Genomic DNA, 19514 nt, shown 5'->3' on the forward strand with positions numbered 1-19514 from the left:
TTTGATTTGGGATCAAATTCCTTCTTACACCGCGCAGGGACGTTGCAGAAGGCGAAATGTTTAGTTTCAACATCTGTTGACACTGAGTTGAAGGCATTCAAAAATCTTATTTTATGCTTTTTTTTTTGTATCCCAAATGTAGAAAGCCTGCAGACGACCCAGCTGTGATGACATTGTGTTGTGTTTAGGACACACTGGCTTGTATTCCCACAGTGACAGCTGAGTACACACCGATTATTCAAATTTCACCTTTGTGACACAAAAAATAAGACATTCTAATGGTATGTAAAGTATAAAGGGAGTAATATTCTGTCATCTACCCATCACTGGTGAATAGCTTCAAATGTTTTACTTTCAATTCAATATCATGCTGTTTTATCACCTCGGGGTCAAAGGTGGCGTTTTAATTGCTAAACATTTGCTCATTAAATACACAAATCCAGTTTTAATGATTTAATTGGGTTTGTTAATAGTACATTCAGTCAATCAGTGACTTGGCTGAGGACCTGAGATCTGAGCTCCACTCGCCTCAGCTCTGTTATCCTGATGTTAAAGGCGCACACTTCATCTGGCTAAACATCAAACTGAAAGGCTTTAGACGGCTTCTGGGTTTCATGTGGCTTCTGAAGACTTGGAAGTGGGTAAACATTAATTTTTTTTGAAGATGAAATGTTTTTTCCCCGGTGTTATGCCAAAGGCTTATTGAGCACTGCGGATCTGAACTCAGAGTGCATGTTGTCTTGTGCACTAATTTTACTTTAGAAAATGAAAGAAGCGATGGTTTATCGCTCGGGTTGGTTTATCGCTATGGTTTATCAATCGGGCCCTTTTTTAACCTGATCTTTGTGTAATTTTAATTTAAAGCCACACAGTAAGACGAAATGTCACAATTCCATTAAATTCTAAAAATGTGTATCTTAATAAAACAAGCTTTGGCCTCATTCTATTTGCTGTTTTGAGTTTGTTTTCAAAATTCAATGGGAAAGGGCATGTCCCTCATCCCCTTGTTTTTCCCCACTGCCGCCCCCCCGCTGAAGCTCTCTTCCGTCCCCCAGGGGAGGCTTGCCCCACACTTTGAAACCCACTGCTCCACCGTATCACATCTCAAAACATTCGCCGCTCCATCTGCTCCCATTTGTTTTCTTTTTCCCTCTGCGGTCCGGAGGGGTAACTGTTTTTTCACCCGGCCAGCCGAGGCGTCCTCCTCGCCCTGCACCCCGGGTCCACCGGCGTTCTGCTCAAGATCCGCGGCCCTGTCCCCAAACATAATGTCAGACCACTAAAGTTCAACAAATCTGTCCCTTCCTCGGGGTTTCGGAGCTCACACAGAGTGCAGCAGGGGCTTGGGTTTAGATTTTCTGGTGTTTGTGGAAGCCGTCGGGATGTCTTCGTTTACTATTGTGGAGTGAAATTAGCAGATGGGCCAAAAAGCCTGCGCGTGATCCCTTCGATCTCGTATGCCTTCACTTAGGCGTGGATGCTTTGAAGTGCTTTAGGGCGTGCATTTGGAGTTAAAGGGTTATAGATTATTGGGGTAAGCGTCCTCCTCCACCTCCACCTCAATTTAGAGCACAACTGGAAAAGCTATTTTTGTGCTTGTTCTCCGTCCGGCTGACTTTTATCCTGATCCTCCAATATCTGGTGCGTTTATCAATATTGTGCACATAGTTGAGTGAAGAATACACTCTGCTAATTAATGTGAACCAACACTGCACATTTAGCTCCAATTAGTTGGGAATACTGGTGGGGCATGGTCATTACTGCGTCCCATGTGTTCCAGTATCGAGTTAACGTTGGTTACTCACATGTCATTAGACCTGCAGTCAGTCACCATCTATAATGTTAATGAGTGCAGCGTGACGTTAGAGAGGCAGAGTAGACACAGAAAAGGACAACAGCAGAGATACGAACACCCTGGAAAAGTGCAGTTTGACTCCCATTGTTGCTTTTTGATTGGTTTTCAGCCGATCGTATAGATGACCACATGATATCGATCATGGGATTATGGAGTGTCGTGGCTGCGTCAATATTGTCACAGTCAAAAATGAGCTCTCTTTTCCTCTCACTGATTCAACTCACACAGTTGCAGGCTGTAAACATCGGAAAGCAAACTGTTCCAAGTGAGTAAATCATTTCTCACAGGAAAAAAAATGAAACCCAGATGTTTTGAATGACACAGCAGATACTCTTCAGATCAAAATTAAATTATTGCTGTGTGTTTTTTTGTTTTCTGAGTAGCTGCCTACTTGTGTTTTCGAACATAACCTTTTTATGTGTGTTGCTGAGTCATGTGCATGTGTTCCTAAGCACCACTCCAGTGTACGAGTACAGCAACAGCAGTGCAGTCTCCATTAGTTGTGCATAATGCTTTATTTTTCTTTTAGCCTAAATCCTGCTGCAGTAAGTTCTGATGAGCGTCTGTCGTTTCGTGAAGTTAAATCTCCTCAGTACAGGTTTTTCGAGTCTGATTGAATGTGTGCGTCTGCTCACACTGCCCCGGATTTCATTCATAAGCACGACTCACTGCAGCATCGTAAGCTGCTGGAACAGCTGACCAGTGTTTGACTGGCAGGTAGCGCCATCAGCTCATTTATTGCTTTATTTTGAGTTGTAAAATCTCATTTTGCTTTATAATTAGTTAAACACTCACACAGATGATAAGATACTGAAAGGAATTCAGTCTTTCTGCTATTTCTGTTTCTGGGAATCTTGATTGTGATCATAATATATAACTAATAGGTCATTTCCATACACTTTGCCATGCTTCTTTTTTACTAATTTTACACAGCAGAAGCAAAACCGCTGGGCCTTTTCCCAGGCAGCCCCTCCTGTTCTGAAGCCTAATGTAACCTGTGGCAACCTTATCCCCAAAAACGTCTCATAAGCCCTCGATCCTCTTCTCCTGAGCTCCCAAAATGACCCTCAATCCTTTCTGCGAAACTTTGAGCTTCTAAAGCCCCTCCCCTCACCTCCTCCCATTAAACCTGAGGAGACCAGTAACAGTGTTATAGCGCAGCGGGGCCCGGGATTATCAGAGCATCAGCTGCCTGTCAGAGTGATTAGCAGCAGGACTTTAGCCATCCAAAAAAAGTGTTTGGACATTTTTCATTTTTCAGTCTGATGCTTCCATTTTTTTTATGTTTGCATCAATACCAGCCATCGATTTCACTCGCTCTTGTTAATGCTCTTATTGGGCTGCAAACCATCTCGGGTCAGCAGTGGTGAAACTGAGTTTCAGCTTGGACACCAGCAGGTCACGACCCAATCTCTCGAACAATCTACAATTAAACAGTAATACAGAGGTAGAAGCGAGGGAGGGCGAGAGGGAGGGGAAGAAATGAGTGGAAAGGGAAACAATTCATCGCATTGTGTTGTTTTGTTTGGTTTTGTTTTTTTTCCCGGCACAAGGTCGGACCAGTCTGGACTGGATTGCACAAAAGCAGAGGCGAAATGGAGGCAGAAAAAGAAAAGGTGTAGGTTTTGAAATGATCGGTCCTTCAGCGGTGACGTCCCTTTAATGCACAGGGCCTGCCTTGAATCACACACACACACACACACACACACACACACACACACACACACACAGCCGCCCACACACATGCTGGAAAAAAAGAAAGGAGAGAAAAAGAAAAAGGGAACAGCAGTGAGCCCTGTGTGAAAAAGGTAAGGAGGAAGGTGGATTAGCCTGGCTCTATGGGAGGCTGTAGGAAACAAGACATTAGGATCTGGATGCCGAGCATATCGGTTCCATGATGAAATGACTGTGAAATACTCTTCGGCTTAGCAGCTTCACTCATCGACGGCTGACATTCAAAGTACAAGTGAATAAATGGTTTTCTTGTTTGTGCTTGTTTAGTTTCTTTTTTTTTTACAAACACATTCTACTTTTATAATCATGGAGAATTTGGGGAATTTAATTTTCGCTGTTTTCAAATGATCAGTAACCAAGACTGTTGGATGTGCCTCATATATATTTGCAGCACATCAGACGGCAAGCTAATGCACACATTGCAGGATTGATGAGGGCGGGATGTTTTGATCACAGACCTCCAGCTTCACAGTCAAGGATCCTGCATGAAGTTATTTAAGGAAACACTCGGTGTATTAATGACTTGTTACATGAAAGAAGAGAAGCCCAGTAGATTAAAGAAAGCTTCTGAGCAGCATAAACCTATATCAGCTTAACTCAAACGATCCAATGTGACTTAAGCCAAATTTAACCATCAGATTTATGAAACAGAAATGCTTTAAGCCCGGTATTTAATCAGAGACCGTGTTAGCCTCGGAGCATGGCCGTTGGCACTGAAGAGGCAGCGACTACTTCTCTGAAGGTGCAGGTGAAGCGAAGGAGGGGCAGAAAAATTCCCGAAAACTTGTGTGTTGAGGCGTTCACTACTTCTTCCTCCAAGTCGTGAGTCAACAGATTGTTTTACAGGATGTGAAAAGGAGGAAATTTAAAGTGGAAATGCTCCAATAATGCATTTTGACAATTACTTGGCACATAACGGTGGAAGAACAAACAATAACCACGCCGAGAGAATTTCACCCTGGAAATGATCTTTTTCTCATTTCATGTGGTTTTTGGTGAAAAGATGTTCTTCATAAACTATTTTCACATTATATTGTAAGAACTTCCTTGTCGTTGAACTTTTTGAAGTGGTGCAACTCATAAGCTTGATTAATGCAAAGCAGTAACAATACCGTGTTTAAATAACATTAATAAAGAAAGCCACTTTTTAATAAGACATATATTTCTATAGAAAAGACCTGAGTAGGTCGGCCCCTCTTGACATCTATTAAAATGCTACACACACATACACACACACACACACACACACACCTTTATCTGCATTTTTTTCTAATCAGCAACCCTGAAAGTAAGCACTTAGTTTGTATTCAAGGACAGCCTATTAAAAAGGGGAAAAAATGATTATAAAAGTACTGATACTCAGCTCCTTTTCGTTAAATATTTGAAGGACAACTGTGAAACTGGCAAAACGATGTTTTCACAGAACTTTTTTGCAGATTAGTGGGTGTCGAATGAAAAAGTTTTCTACCGTTCGGGAGTCGCTGCACAAATTCTCCGCTCGTGCTTTTTGTTGGCGATGTGTGCTTTTATTGGAGGAATAGGTTAGCCATTTGTACTCTGTGGCATTATCGCTAGATGAATTGCGGTGTATCAGACTCCGCTGTAATTGCGGAAAGATCAACACGGTGACAGAACCGCGGGGACTTTAGTGCCAGCCACCTTTTGTGTCCACCAAACCTGAGTGAACTGTTGTACCTTGTGCGGCCTCGCCGCTGCGAGATAATAGCCTCATTGTGTTCTTTATCTTTCCAAGTAAGAGTGAACTCCAGAGCTGGCCTCCCTCCTTGGAAACTGCATTGTGCTTGTGCTGTCACAATTACTTTTTAATTTTGAAGGTCAAAGTTCGCCACAATTAATATTTCAAGTTTCTATTTTAATTGCCTGAGAAGTGTGTGTTTTAATCACGCGACCCTCAAAGTGACCGTTTTAATCCCGTCCTCTCCTCATCTCCCTTCCAACCAGCAGATCCAGTTCGCAGACCAGAAGCAAGAGTTCAACAAGCGTCCCTCTAAAATCGGCCGGCGCTCCCTGTCCCGCTCCATCTCCCAGTCCTCCACAGACAGCTACAGCTCAGGTAAACACGCAGAGAAACTCCCACCGCTGTGGGTGTCTGCTCTGCTGCATTCCACCTCTGACGGACGACACACTGACCTCGCCCGTCCCCTCGCTGGCCTGCTCTGTCCCGGCCGCCCGCCACACTTTCTCACACTCGGACCCTGTGAAACTGGTTCGTGTGAAAGTGGGTTCTGTATTGGAGGATTAGCTGCTGGTGGTCTGGGGGGGGGCGGTAAGTACAGGGTGTGGTTGAAATCAAATGACACGACTGACCTCGTTTCTGCAAGACGGGGGCGTATATGACTTTATCCAGTGTCTTTTTTTTTTAACAATGGAAACATATGGTTCTGTACAGTGTTAACATCACGATTTTTTTGGTCTCAAACTTTTGGATTCATCCTGTCAACCATTCACAGGGAGCATATCTCCACTGACACTATGACCAGGATGAATTTATACAGCTTGGACCGTACTCCTGTGCATCCTGTACTTTTAACTGAGGGACGATGAAGCGTTTTGATCCTCCGGCCGCCCCATGTTTTTGTGGGCCAGCGGCACCAATCAGGGTCAGCTGAGGGAAAGACTTTGCGTTTCTGTGTCTTCAAATGAGGGAAAAATGTGTCAGCTGCTCAGGTCTGAGCTATTGCTTAAAATATAATGCAGTCTGAGATTAGAGTCTCTCTCGTGGTGTCATCCTATTTTAGAGAAATATTCTTTTGACGTCCTCAGATTAAAATGTGTTTGGAAACCGCGTTTAACCTACAGCACAGTTCATTAAACAGAAGGCTTCAGTCCTTATAAACCCAGAGAGGTGATTGAACATGTATCCAGACCTGGGCATTTTATGTCTTTTTTTTCTCTCTCTGTGTTGCTCACTCTCTATCTTTTCCCAAGAGAAAAAAAAAACCCAAGAGTACTTATGTCTGAATTGTTTATGAAAGTTCTTTAAAACATTTTTGGAATTTATTTGTGCAAATTCCAGATTTAACAGAAGCTTACAAACATAAAATGGAATTCACTGACAGAAGTTCCCATAAAACATGCAATAGTGATTTAAAAGGATTGATCCTGTGAGCTAAATCTCCTTGTAAGTTTTCAGTCTCAACAGTCAGGAGGATGTAAGACCCTGACAAGGCTATTTGATTAGAGCAGTCTTATAGGATTGGGTGTGAAAGTATACAGTTTCTGCACTGGACTGGACTGGAGCGAATCAGAACTGGCAACCTCAATTTGTTAGCATAGCAGCGTTATCCTGTAGGTCATCTACAGACGCCGCTGTAATGCCTTCAGGAAATAAACAAAACCAAGCCAACAGGAATTGAGCTGTTGTCCTTGTAGCATTTATGAACAGGAAATCCAGCTACGTTTGAAAGCAGATGAAGAATGTCGACGTGATCCAGCGCTTCACCTCCATGTGAATCAGCAGCACCGGTTAACACTGCAGACAGAGGTCAACACATAAAAGTTGTAGTCCGAAATACCAGTCACGCCCCTGTAAAGTTAAATATTAGCAATACAATGCATGCAACAGTTTAAGGTTTGAATCAAATAAATCACTGTTGGTAGAAAGCAGAGTCTGGTTTGCAACTTTATCACAAATCTATGTTCTCTGTATACGAACTGCAATAGATTGACTGGCTTGCAGCAAATGGTGCTTCCATTCAATACATTCATGCTCTGCATGTCACTGTGTTGGCCACATGGAGCCCTGCTGCCCTGCTTCGTGTTGTCAACGAATCAGATTTCACTTCGTTATGTCAACATCGCATCAAACCTGGTGGCAACGGGCCACAAGCCAGAAGCACAAAGGGACAGAAATCGAGGAAAAATTGACAAAAGTCGACAACATCTGAAACGCTGCTGCTGAAGACTGTAAACATATGTGATCCAGGTTAAGGAGAAAAACAGACAACAGTGATGGTTTATTCATTTTAGATAATATCACAGTGCTCATCGCCTATTTCATTGCCGTGCACAGCCTGCAGATACTGCAGTAATACTGGTTTCACTTTGGTTGGGAAGAGGGAAGTCATTTTAACTACATTTAAATCATTTCAATGTCAATTATGATACGAAGTTAAAAATAATTTGAATTATTCCGGAGGCAGAAGTGCCTGATCACGCCTTGGCGGTCTGGTTGTGAGCAAATTGTTTTTGTGGCATCAGAGTTTCCCTTTCCTGCTATGGGTGCTACTCTGTTACAGGACGGTTTGTGTATTTTTGCTTAAGGGTTTGAACATGTAGGGGAAAACTAATCTTCTTCTGCGTAAAGACCGAGAAGTCTCTCCTGTTGGGTTGCGGGTTTAAACCCGTGAGAAACAGGTTGAGTCAAAACTGAGAAGCAAACAGTCACTGAAAGGCCAACGGGTCCCAGGTGAGAGTCAGAGTGAGGACTAACCAGCCCCAGGTCGAGCTCCAGAACACGGACAAACAAGTCTCCAGTGGCACACACACACACACACACCAATTAGACGTCAGTGTTGGTGGCCCAAGATGATCTTAAGAGAAAAGTATTCACTGAACAGCTTTTAATCAATTAAACCGGATGTTGGTGTAACTTTTACTGTGTGTAAAATAAAATAACTGATGTGTGTGTTTGTGTGTGTTTTTTTTTTTTTTTTTTACAGCGGCATCGTACACAGACAGCTCCGATGATGAGACGTCTCCTCGGGACAAACAGCAGAAAAACTCCAAGGGCAACGGGGACTTCTGCATCAAAAACATCAAACAGGCAGACTTCGGACGCAGAGAGATCGAGATTGCAGAGCAAGGTAAACACAGCAGATTGTCTTCGCTCAGTGAGCCGTCGGGCGAGTGAGTTCATGGAGTAGATGCAATCAAGACTAACAGTTTCCACTCAAATGTGTAGATTACACCTGAAAGATTATGTAAAATGTTTTTTTTTATTTTTTTAAAGATTGCTTGCCTTGCCAATGATTTTCTCAGAAACATTATGAGCAAACGGTTTTCTCAAAGTGTGTGTGTGTGTGTGTGTGTGTGTGTGTGTGTGTGTGTGTGTGTGTGTGTGTGTGTGTGTGTGTGGTGTGTGTGTGTGTGTGTGTGTGTGTGTGTGTGTGTGTGTGTGTGTGGTGTGTGTGTGTGTGTGTGTGTGTGTGTGTGTGTGTGTGTGGTGTGTGTGTGTGTGTGTGTGTGTGTGTGTGTGTGTGTGTGTGTGTGTGGTGTGTGTGTGTGTGTGTGTGTGTGTGTGTGTGTGTGTGTGTGCTATTGCCGTGTCCATATTTTCAACACCACTCAAAGCGCAAACACCATTTACAAGCAAACACATGTTGACACCGTTCCCTGATGGCTTAACAAACGGCACGGAGAGCCTCATCTGAACTGTGCAGGCCACACGCGCACACACACAAAACACGCACGCATGCACACACTTCAATATCCCGAGCATCAGTAACTCCTTCAGCTGGATGAGTCGATGGATTAGCGATGAAGTATTAGGAGGATTAACCGATGGGAACTCCTTCACCATCCAGCTGATTCTCGTATCCACTCAAGTGTGTTTCGATGCCTTTGCAGAGATGCCGGCTCTGATGGCTCTGAGGAAGCGAGCCCAGGGGGAGAAGCCCCTCGCCGGCGCCAAGGTGGTGGGCTGCACCCACATCACTGCCCAGACTGCTGTGAGTAAGGAATCCAGAGTTCAGAACCACGATACCACTGCAAGCAAAAAAAACCCCTCTCCTCTCCTCTTCTCCCCAGGTGCTGATGGAAACTCTGTCGGCTCTCGGGGCGCAGTGCCGATGGGCAGCCTGCAACATCTACTCCACCCAGAACGAAGTGGCAGCTGCCCTGGCAGAAGGAGGTGAGACTCGGCACGCACCGGGAAGTTTCCTGCGTTCGTGTGCGACTGCCCACCTTTCCTTCTTGACCTTTTTTTGCACCTCTGTTTCCCCGGTTTCCCCGCACGTGCCTCGTAACGCGTCCCGTCGTGTCGCCGCAGGGTTCAGCGTCTTCGCGTGGAAGGGCGAGTCCGAGGACGACTTCTGGTGGTGCATCGATCGCTGCGTCAACGTGGAAGGCTGGCAGCCCAACATGGTAGCACACCTCCGCTCTAAATGCAGCCCGCCAGGAGTTTTCTCTGTTTACATCCTGCAGCCTTTGCAGTTGCTATTTTTACCAGACAGACATCTATTTTTAAATAGATGAGATCCGTGTTCGTCTCGCTCTTCATTAGCTGGTCGTGGCAATGAAACTACTGGAAAAAGCTTATATTCACCTAGATCATTCTTTCTCTTGAATGACAAAGAAAGAAAACAAGATTAAAATAAATATCGGTTATTTTGAAACTGTTCTCAGCTAATTCTGACTCTGCTCTGACAGATTTTGGACGACGGCGGAGACCTGACTCACTGGATTTACAAAAAGTATCCAAACATGTTCAAGAAGATCAAGGGCATCGTAGAGGAGAGCGTCACTGGCGTGCACAGGTGCGACACCAACACAGAGCCATGTGATTTATTTTTAATATGACACTAATCAATAAATAAAACCGGCTCCTGTTTTTTTTATGATGAGATGTTAAGCATTAACATGGAACCTATATATGAGGCACGCCATGCTCCTGTGCAGTGTTCTGATGTTCTCATAGCTCCATCTAGTGGTAGAAATGTTCCCCATTGAAAATGAGCCGTTTACACTTGGAGTGGGTGTATGTAAAAAAAAAGGATCAAGTTTTTTGACAGTTTATCGTCTTCTGTGATTTTTGTTTACATTTTCTTCACGCGATGGCGTTGGCCCGGCGCTCGTCCGCAGGTTGTACCAGCTGTCCAAGGCCGGGAAGCTGTGTGTGCCGGCCATGAACGTCAACGACTCGGTCACCAAGCAGAAATTCGACAACCTCTACTGCTGCAGAGAGTCCATCTTAGACGGGTGCGCAGCGGTCTCCTGTTTATTAAGGATTTCACAACAGGCTGTGTTTATTTTCTACGTTTAATGTCGCAGGGCAATTACGCCCACCTCCTTTCTGCTGCAAACAGTCTGAATAAATATTCGGCTGCCAGCCTGGTATAATGGTGTTTTTTTTGTCCGCAGGCTGAAGAGAACCACTGATGTTATGTTTGGAGGGAAACAGGTGGTGGTGTGTGGATACGGAGAGGTGAGGCTGGCCTCTTATTAGAGAGACGTTTCACTAAATAATGTAATCGTTTCCGTGAATTGATTGTTACACCGATTGTTGTCAGGTTGGAAAGGGCTGCTGTGCCGCGCTCAAAGCAATGGGCTCCATTGTCTACGTCACAGAGATCGACCCCATCTGTGCCTTGCAGGCCTGGTAAGACGAATCTTTATTATTCAAAACAATAGCCGTCGCTCGTGCTTTACTCTTCACCCGCTTTCCTTTTTTATCCTTCGGCAGCATGGACGGCTTCAGGCTGGTCAAACTCAACGAAGTCATCAGACAGGTGGACATCGTCATCACCTGCACAGGTCGGTCCGGTCTCGGTGGCCGCCGCTGAAACAAATGAGCCCGACGTCCACGTTCGGCTCGTGAAGTTTGAACTTATTAGTCGTCCCGCGTACGTAACAATCATCGGGTCGCTGACTAATCGCCTCCCAGCAGCCGCGCGGGGATTAGTCCTGTTGGCTTTTGTGCTGGGGAATAATCCACATTTAATAGCGCTGAAATAAATGCAGTAATCACTCCGGGAGAACTTCAGGGCCCATCATTGCTCTCCGTGCGAGCATTAAAGAGACGCTGAGAATCAGCGACGTGCTTCGACTCTGAAGGTGCTATGTAGCTCTTTTTATTTTACCCAGCATAAAGTTGATTAAGAACTACAATTTTAATGGGAACATGGAGTCAAGCCGAGAGAGATCTCGCAGAACTCAGTCATTGTGACTAAACAGTTATTTAATCAGTCTGCAGGAGTTACTCATAAAAGTTCTCAGTACAACAGTCCGGGAGTCGAGCACTTAATTGGAGCAGAGAATTACTTGTATCCCGGCCTCATTAGCCGGCGCTGCTGGCGGGGATGAGGCGGAGGGCTCTCGACAGGGCCGGACTGCCTCAGCAGTCGGATTAGAAGGTGACACACTGTCAGCTCCATTCATAGCAGCCAACGCCGCGTTTAAATGAGCAGAAAAAGCCACGAGATGTCTGTCAATTCAGTGTTAACACAATACTCACCTCGAAGTCTGTTTAACTTTAACTTAGATCCTGCTGAACCAAGCTGTTTAATTAAAAGAATTCAAATAAAGTGTTAACAGATCTTCTTAGATGAATTGTTTGAACAGGTAGAAGCAGGTAGATCACATTTTAAGGCCTGATTAGCATCGTTTAAATTCATTCGGCAGCCTCTTATTTTCTTCTTCTTTCTTCAGATTCTTTTGACGGCTTGTCTTTTTTTTTTTTTGTGGTCAGGCAATAAGAACGTGGTGGTGAGAGAGAACCTGGACCGCATGAAGAACGGCTGCATCGTCTGCAACATGGGGCACTCCAACACCGAGATCGACGTGGTCAGTGATTACGACGTGACGACTCCGCAAAGCGGGTCGAACTGTTTTCCACAGAAGTTATTTTCTTGAGAAGATGACGCAGTATCACAGATTGAGGCGCTTGATGGAAGACGAGAACACGAAAAACACAGACGGCTCCTCGCAGCGCCCGTCTAGGCTTGACCTTGGGCAGCGATTGTTCAGTGTTGTCATGGTAACCTGACAGTGTGAGTCGGTATGAGTTAACGGAGCAGCCATGAAAGGATTGATCCACATCCCGCTGAGACGGTGAGAAAGTGGATGTAATCTTCTTCACAGTACAGATACATCGGAAAAGCCTGTTTTTAAATCAGTTCATCATCGAAGAAACAAATCTGTTGTAACTGCAGATGAATCTTAAATGACTGATGCTCACATTGACTGCTGCAGTTGAAAAGGCAAGAAGATTATTAAAACTTTCTTCTTCTGATCTGTTATCAATACGATAGATGAGAATACAGTTCCCATTTGAAAGGACGTTGTAGGAAGGCCATCCTGGGAAAGGGTGATGAAAGATTTCAGTTCCGTCCAACACAAATAAGAGGAAGTTTGATCAATAATCTAACAAATGAATGACAGTGAATTTTTGTATTTATTTTTTTTTTTTTTTAAACAGGCAAGCCTGCGGACTCCTGAACTAACCTGGGAAAGGGTGCGCTCTCAGGTGGATCATGTAATCTGGCCTGATGGCAAGAGGATAGTCCTACTGGCAGAGGTATACACACACGCGCGCTATTTGCTGCTGTAAATATAAAAAACACAAAACGCTATCCGAAACACTCGGCATCATTTTTCCCTGGAAATAATCCAATCCGATCCGAACCTCTATGAATCAGTTCCCGTTCATATTCCTTACACATATCAAAAACTCTCAGTCAGATCTTGAAATTTACTCGACGGGTTGTATAAAAAAACCTTTGAGAGATGAACACGGGCGTTTGGCCGACGCGTGTCTGTGCAGACTCACTGCAGGCCGAGACAAGCTGTGCCTGCGTGCAAATTACAAGCTGTGACAGAATGAGAGCAGGCCGACGGACGACCTGCCAGCCCCGCCGTGACGGAGTCTCTGAGGCCGTTTGATCTGCCCCCCCCCCCCCCCCCGTCCTCATCTCCCCTCACCTGCCTTCACATCACAGCCGACCCGTCTTCCAAAAATACATCACAGCGATCCTCCTCGACATGTGGAAACCATGCTTTCTTTAAAAGCTATCAGAAAGCCGTTATTTTCCTTCGTCTGCATCATCCAGGAGGAAAAAAACCGACGGCGCCTTTCTCATCCGTCTTCATCTGCAGTGTTTCACTTTAATGGACTTCATTAGCTGCCGCTCTGGGCAGTGCAGAGGTTAAAAACCTGGCTGGAACTCTAGGTTTGATTGCTAAATGTCACTCTGCGCTGCCAGAGAGGACGACTCCCCCTGAAGGTCAGCCGCATGCACCACAGGGGCCTTCAGGAAATTAATAAATGCGGCGAACCAAGAATGGAGCCGTTGTTCTAGAGAAAGCTTTGCGTGGACGATGTTCGTAGGTTCAAATCCAGGGTGAGAAGCACTGGAATTGGATTTTTTTTTTTTTTTTTTTTTTTTTTTGTTTTTTTGTTTTAAAGATACATTGACATTCAGATTTTTTCGTCCTTCGTTTCCCAGGGCCGCCTGTTGAACCTCAGCTGTTCCACTGTGCCCACTTTTGTGCTCTCCATCACCGCCACGACCCAGGTAAGACTGCACCGCCCACATTCACAAGGGTGGAAATAGTTTATGCTCTCTCTGACTTTTTTTTTTTTTTTCTCCTAAATATGCTGAATCTCAACATTTCTTTGAGTAACGCTTGTGTCTGTGTGTGTGTGTGTGTTTGTGTGTGTGTGTCCAGGCGCTGGCTCTGATAGAGTTGTACAATGCCCCCGAGGGACGCTACAAACAGGACGTTTACTTGCTGCCCAAAAAGATGGGTAAGGTTCCCTCATTTCTCCTTCTTTTATTAGCATGAAGCTTTATTGAAGAAGCTTTAAGGAAAGAACAAGGCACCTAACATCAAACGCTGTTTGGAAAACACACTTGACTGGTGGGATATGAGGACAGGAAGTTATTACTGGGAGTTTGTTGCGGCCCAGCGGAGGCCCCCGCAGGAACTGCGCTTTATTTATCAGTAGAGAGAACACAGCCAGCCTCCTCTGCTCCGTCCGGAGCTGCGTCCCAGGACGGATCGTTCACAGCAGATGAAATCCCTCAGTGCCGGGGCACATACGTACGTGGGCGCGCGCACGCAGACTCGACGGCGGCGTTTCCGAGCCGTCCCTCAGCGACCGGGAGCAGACAAACATTGAGCCGAATCTAGGTCATGTTGTTACCAGCACACACACACACACACACTGAGGAGGGAGATGGAAAGGCTTAGATGAGGAAGGAAAAAGCTTCTCAGCGCCTCTCTGTTGACTCTCCATCCTCGTTTTGATGTGAATTCTGACATCTTCTCTCTCTCTCTCTCTCGCCTCCAGATGAGTACGTGGCCAGCCTACATCTCCCAACATTCGACGCACATCTCACCGAGCTGACCGACGAGCAGGCCAAGTATCTGGGCTTGAACAAGAACGGGCCCTTCAAGCCAAACTACTATCGGTAGGAAAACGCCCCAGCACACTCTCGGACTAACTCCCGTGCTAGGCAGAAGTCGTGCCGTTTCTGCTCTCTGACCCGACCTCCTCTTGCCGCTCAGGTATTAACCAGTGTTGGAGTTGAAGTGAAGAAGTACCAACACTCCAGGACTCGCACAGACTCAGAGGAAGAGGACCGAACAGCCAACACACCGGCTTCATAACCAGGGGGGGGCGGGGCGGGGGGGGGGGGGGGGGGGGCCGGGCTCTGCCTGAGCGCTGGGAGGGGGCGTGACTTTATTCGTTCTTTCGGCAGCCGTTTTCATTTCTTCACACTCGACAACAGTAATAATAATAATAATAATAATAACAATGATGATGACCGGGCGGAGCAGCTCCTGCCATTTATTTCCCAGAGGCTCGCTGGCTCGCCCCGCCCCCCCCCCCCCCCCCCCCCCGCCCCCCGACCTTCCTCCCGTCATTTCGTCATCATCACCTTTCCCTCTAGACACGCGTTTCTACGTCGAGTTGTATGTAAAACCGCTCCTCTCCCCTCCCATTGCCAGATCTTTTATTGTTTATCTGTTGGAGATTAAATCGCTTAAAAGATATATAGCTTATAAAAATCTTGATTAAAAAAAAAAAAAAAAACCCTGTCTGAATGAGGATGACGGTTTAGTGACGGATGATTTTCTTTTCCCTCTCTGTTTTTGATGTTGTTACCGTCTTTTCTTTTTTTTTTACTTGTGATTTTTGATTATTTTTTCTCGTGTAAACTTTGTCAGGGTGGAGCTAGACTAAGGGGTAGGCGGGGTCTCAGGGTCCAATCATATCATTTGTTTTTTTTTTTTTGTTTTTTGATTTTTTCGTCTTTGATTGAGATTCACCAATTCTCTATTTGTCAGCATTTTCTTTACTGATGCTACTTTCCTTATTGATCAGCCTGTAGTTTTGTTCTTATTTGTTTTTACATGACTGGATGGTGATTGGTTCTTTCCACTTGTCACTCGAACCCACAGTCAAAACATCTCATTGGCTGATTTTTTTTTTTGTTTTCTCCACTTCAAGCTGCTCCCACAATGAAGTAATGAAAAGTATTAAAGTTTTTCATTCGGTCTTTCATTTGAAGCAAGGTGTATTGTTGGATCATTACGAGGGGATACTGTATATTTACATATTTATATAGAAATGGCATGTTTTCTATCTTTTCTCTGCTTCTTGCACAATCTAATGTGAGTTCTTTGGAAACATGAACATGTCATACAAACAAGCAATTAGATGTTGTATTGACAGGTGTGACGAATAGACTCAAACCCTCGTTTTGAATACTGTGACAAAATATTGAGATATACCAAATGTTGCAGCAGGCTGTCGCCAGGCCGGTGCTCGGGCAAATTTCTTCAGTCAGGTCCTGATTTAGGGGAGAAAAAAAACCAAACAAAAAAAAAATAATACAAGTATGGTGCTCATCAGATTTACTGTATCTGCCATACGCTAATAACACAACTCTTTGGTACTCAGATGTTAAATGGTGCAGTTTAAAAACCACTTTAAACTCATTCGTTCATTTCAGTCAACAACAAACAAACATGTATGTCCATGTATATGTGTCACAGGTCGATTTCCGCTCCCCTTTCCCCCTTAAAGTATTTTACCTGAACTTGAAGCTCATCTGCCAGCTCTGCTTCCACCGAGTGGGATCAAACACACACACACACACACACATATATACCGCAGCGCGTCATCCAACCCTGTGTGCTGCGTCGTATATGTGAAATCAATTCCACCGCTCCTCTGAAACAGCAGGAAATAGCACAAAAGCTCAGTTTACCAGCAAGAATAAATCCTTTGTCTCACAATTGAAAAACGCCGGCGACGTTTCAGTGGAGTTTTCCACATTACGACTGAACTTGACTCCAACCAAAGTCTTTGAAGGAGCCGTTCGGCGCTGTGGGAAAGCTGCTTTGTTTTTTTTTTTGTTGTTTTTTTTTTCTTGCCAGTCTGCCGCTACGTACTTGAAAACGAGCGCGGCTTCAGCCTTCGATCTGCTGTCCAAAAGCACCGTTTGTTTCATCGTTCTACTTTTTTTTCTTTTCAAGGAAATCCAGTAAAGCAAGTCAAAATCTAAGTGTTTAAACCTCTGATGTTCTGACTGTACACCGATACGCCATCATCCAAGGACGAACTCTCTTCCTGTCACACTGTTCCCTGCCAATATCTGTGCATCTCTGTCTCCTTGTGCAGTTCAAAATCCCACTTTTGAAGTTGTGTGACTTGTTTTCCTGTTTTTAGTTCTTAATCCTGTTGTCTTAAGTTTTATTTTTCTCCTTTTTTTTGTTTTTTTGTTTTGGTTTTTTAATGTGAATGTGTGGTATGCTCTCTACAGAGAGCTGAGATGACTATTGATGACGATTGTGCGTGCGTGTCTCGATGTCTTTCTGTATTTGTACACATCTTTTTTTTCTTTCCTTTTTTTGCTTTCTTTGTAGGCCGTAGTTGCTTCGTTAACAGCTGCCTCAGGATCCTAGCCTGTGGGGTTAGGGGGGAGAAACTGTTTTGGTTTTTCGTCGGCGCCGAGCTGACCGACACGCGGGTGGGCAGGGGGAAGACACCAGCATCGTATGTGTATATATACATATTATATACAGATATGACAACCTTTAAAAAAAAAAAGTATAGGAAGGTAAAAGAAGAATCGACTCCTGTATTTATTGTTGTAAATCCTCATACGCTGCAAACTGGCAGAAATTCTCAAACATGTTTTAAGTTGTCTAATAAAGATAAAGACCCTATGTTTAAAATATTGCAAGTAATGGTAGATGATGAGCAATAATAAAAGAAAATCTGTAATCTTACTGAATAAAAATGGAAAAAAAAAAACGGTATCAGTCTCGTGTTTCTCTCTTTCTCTATGCGATTTATCCTTTTTCTATTGTGTTTCTGCTGGGACATTAATTTCCTTGAGGGTTTTCTCCCAAAGGGGTCAATAAAGGTCTATTTAATCTGATGTGTGACGCCACACCGGGCTGATGCTGGTCGTAATTTGTGCGTGCCGGAGAGAGGGGAAGCCCGCCTGTGCAGCTGCCGAGGCCCGTCTGAGCCGGCAGCGACAGCAGGGTCAGGCTGGCTGCGAGCTTTATTTACCCGTGACAGATGAGTCAGGCTCTGTTATAGATGTGTGGGTAAACACAGACGGGATGAGATGCCACTTAAGCCCTCTCAAGCTTTCATTCAAGCAGGATTGCTTTCTGAAAATGTGACTCGTCACCGGGAAATACAAGTATTTTAAGAGATGCGGCGTCAAAACACAACATCGACATCACCTGTTCAGTATTACTCCTAGTGAAATCCAAGCTGAACCTTTTCTGTGAAGCTCTGGTAATCTGTCCATACTGTACCCCGCTGCTTCTTCTGGCCTCATCTACATAATTGCAGAAGATGAATGAATAAATGTATGGATGCATGCATTATTAATTCATGCCGGTCATATGAAAACTTGATGCTGGAGCTGTGCCTCTGCTGGTAGAGAGGGCCATATCAGTGCAATCTAAGAATGACAATAAGATGTGATGCACTAAGGATGCAGGTTAAAGTTCTTTTGCAAGTCCAGAATCTTTAGAAAATAAATTATGTAATAGTAATAATTCATCTCATCACTGATCGAGTCATTCAAGAGATCCTCAGTGGCTGAAGTCAGATTAAATGGACCTGGAATCCCCTCCGATGAACCCAAATTAACTTACCGCTTGTAAATAATTGAATAAAATCAGGGTCATGTGGCCTTGTTTAACCCAGATCTCACCCCTACATTAAGCTGTACGCTTCAATCATGTCAGCGTGTGTTTTGACTGGGGTGAGAGTGTGTAGGCAGCCTGCACGCCGGCCCCCACCCTCCACCTATCAATAATTCACTGTCTCAGCAGGGTGAGAGTGGCGGGAGGGGAAGTGGCCACAGGAGGCTTCCACCTCCACCTCCACGTCTGTTCAACATTTAAAGTGGTGAGGCAGACTCATTAAGATGCAGACACATGAACCCATCCAGACCCCTGACAGCAGACTGTGCTGGAAAAGGCCGGTTGGAAACACCATCCACCAGTCAGTACTGCTGAATTATGGTAGCTTGAATTTTAACATCAACAGTTTGGATTTTTCTGTCTTATATCTGAGGAGCTCAATATTAGAAACACTTTGAAAGACAATGTTAAGAGGTAGAATTGTGAAATTAACTCAGACCCTTTAAAATAAGGCGGATATACTCTATACATTAAAACAGGACATTTGTTTTACCAATAAGTGAAAGTGTGGAATATAGAATATTACAGTGGGGAAATACAAAAACATAAAGTCTGTAAAGTATCTTTTATTATTTATTTTTTCTACTGGGATAACCATGAATATTTGGTCAAATTTGAGAGCTTCGACCAGAGCCACAACCAAATGATTTTTATTTTGACAAACACTGTTTTGAGGGAAATTTTGATGTAAGATCTATCAACCCTTGAATATCATCTTTGCAGCTTTTTTTTTTTTTTAAATATTAACCATCATCTCAAATCAAATCAAACTTTATTTGTATAGCACTTTTTCATAATAATAAAAACAACGCAAAGTGCTGAACAGTAAAAAACAGTAATAAAAACAAAAGAATAACAAACACACGATACTAAAAGCAGAATATAATGACATAATTAAAAAATAAAATTAATAAATGAAGAGGAGGAGGATAAAAATGTGTAACCCAGTGCTTTTAAATCATATTTTAACCTAATGACTTGTTTAAATAACTCTTCGTTCAAT

The 19514-nt window shown here is 44.1% G+C and overlaps 1 protein-coding gene across 5 annotated transcripts in view; it reads left to right on the forward strand.

The window, feature by feature from the left end:
* Positions 1-17499, forward strand: part of LOC115404086 (putative adenosylhomocysteinase 3) — a 32105-nt gene extending 14606 nt beyond the window's left edge. For 2 of the 5 annotated variants that reach the window (XM_030113231.1, XM_030113233.1), the window contains exons 2-17: positions 5555-5663; positions 8272-8415; positions 9179-9279; positions 9359-9461; positions 9600-9694; positions 9980-10086; positions 10412-10528; positions 10691-10754; positions 10840-10928; positions 11013-11083; positions 12018-12112; positions 12747-12845; positions 13774-13842; positions 13997-14075; positions 14622-14742; positions 14840-17499. In XM_030113231.1, the coding sequence (XP_029969091.1) occupies positions 5555-5663; positions 8272-8415; positions 9179-9279; positions 9359-9461; positions 9600-9694; positions 9980-10086; positions 10412-10528; positions 10691-10754; positions 10840-10928; positions 11013-11083; positions 12018-12112; positions 12747-12845; positions 13774-13842; positions 13997-14075; positions 14622-14742; positions 14840-14846 (1470 nt within the window). In that variant the 3' untranslated portion in view covers positions 14847-17499. Of the gene's footprint in view, positions 1-5551; positions 5664-8271; positions 8416-9178; positions 9280-9358; positions 9462-9599; positions 9695-9979; positions 10087-10411; positions 10529-10690; positions 10755-10839; positions 10929-11012; positions 11084-12017; positions 12113-12746; positions 12846-13773; positions 13843-13996; positions 14076-14621; positions 14747-14839 lie in introns of those variants that run through there. The other 3 variants (XM_030113229.1, XM_030113230.1, XM_030113232.1) reach the window with 3 other exon arrangements.
* The last annotated feature ends 2015 nt before the right edge of the window (positions 17500-19514 follow it).

The sequence above is a fragment of the Salarias fasciatus genome, chromosome 17 (genome assembly GCF_902148845.1).
Source record: "Salarias fasciatus chromosome 17, fSalaFa1.1, whole genome shotgun sequence".
NCBI classification, from domain to species: domain Eukaryota; kingdom Metazoa; phylum Chordata; class Actinopteri; order Blenniiformes; family Blenniidae; genus Salarias; species Salarias fasciatus.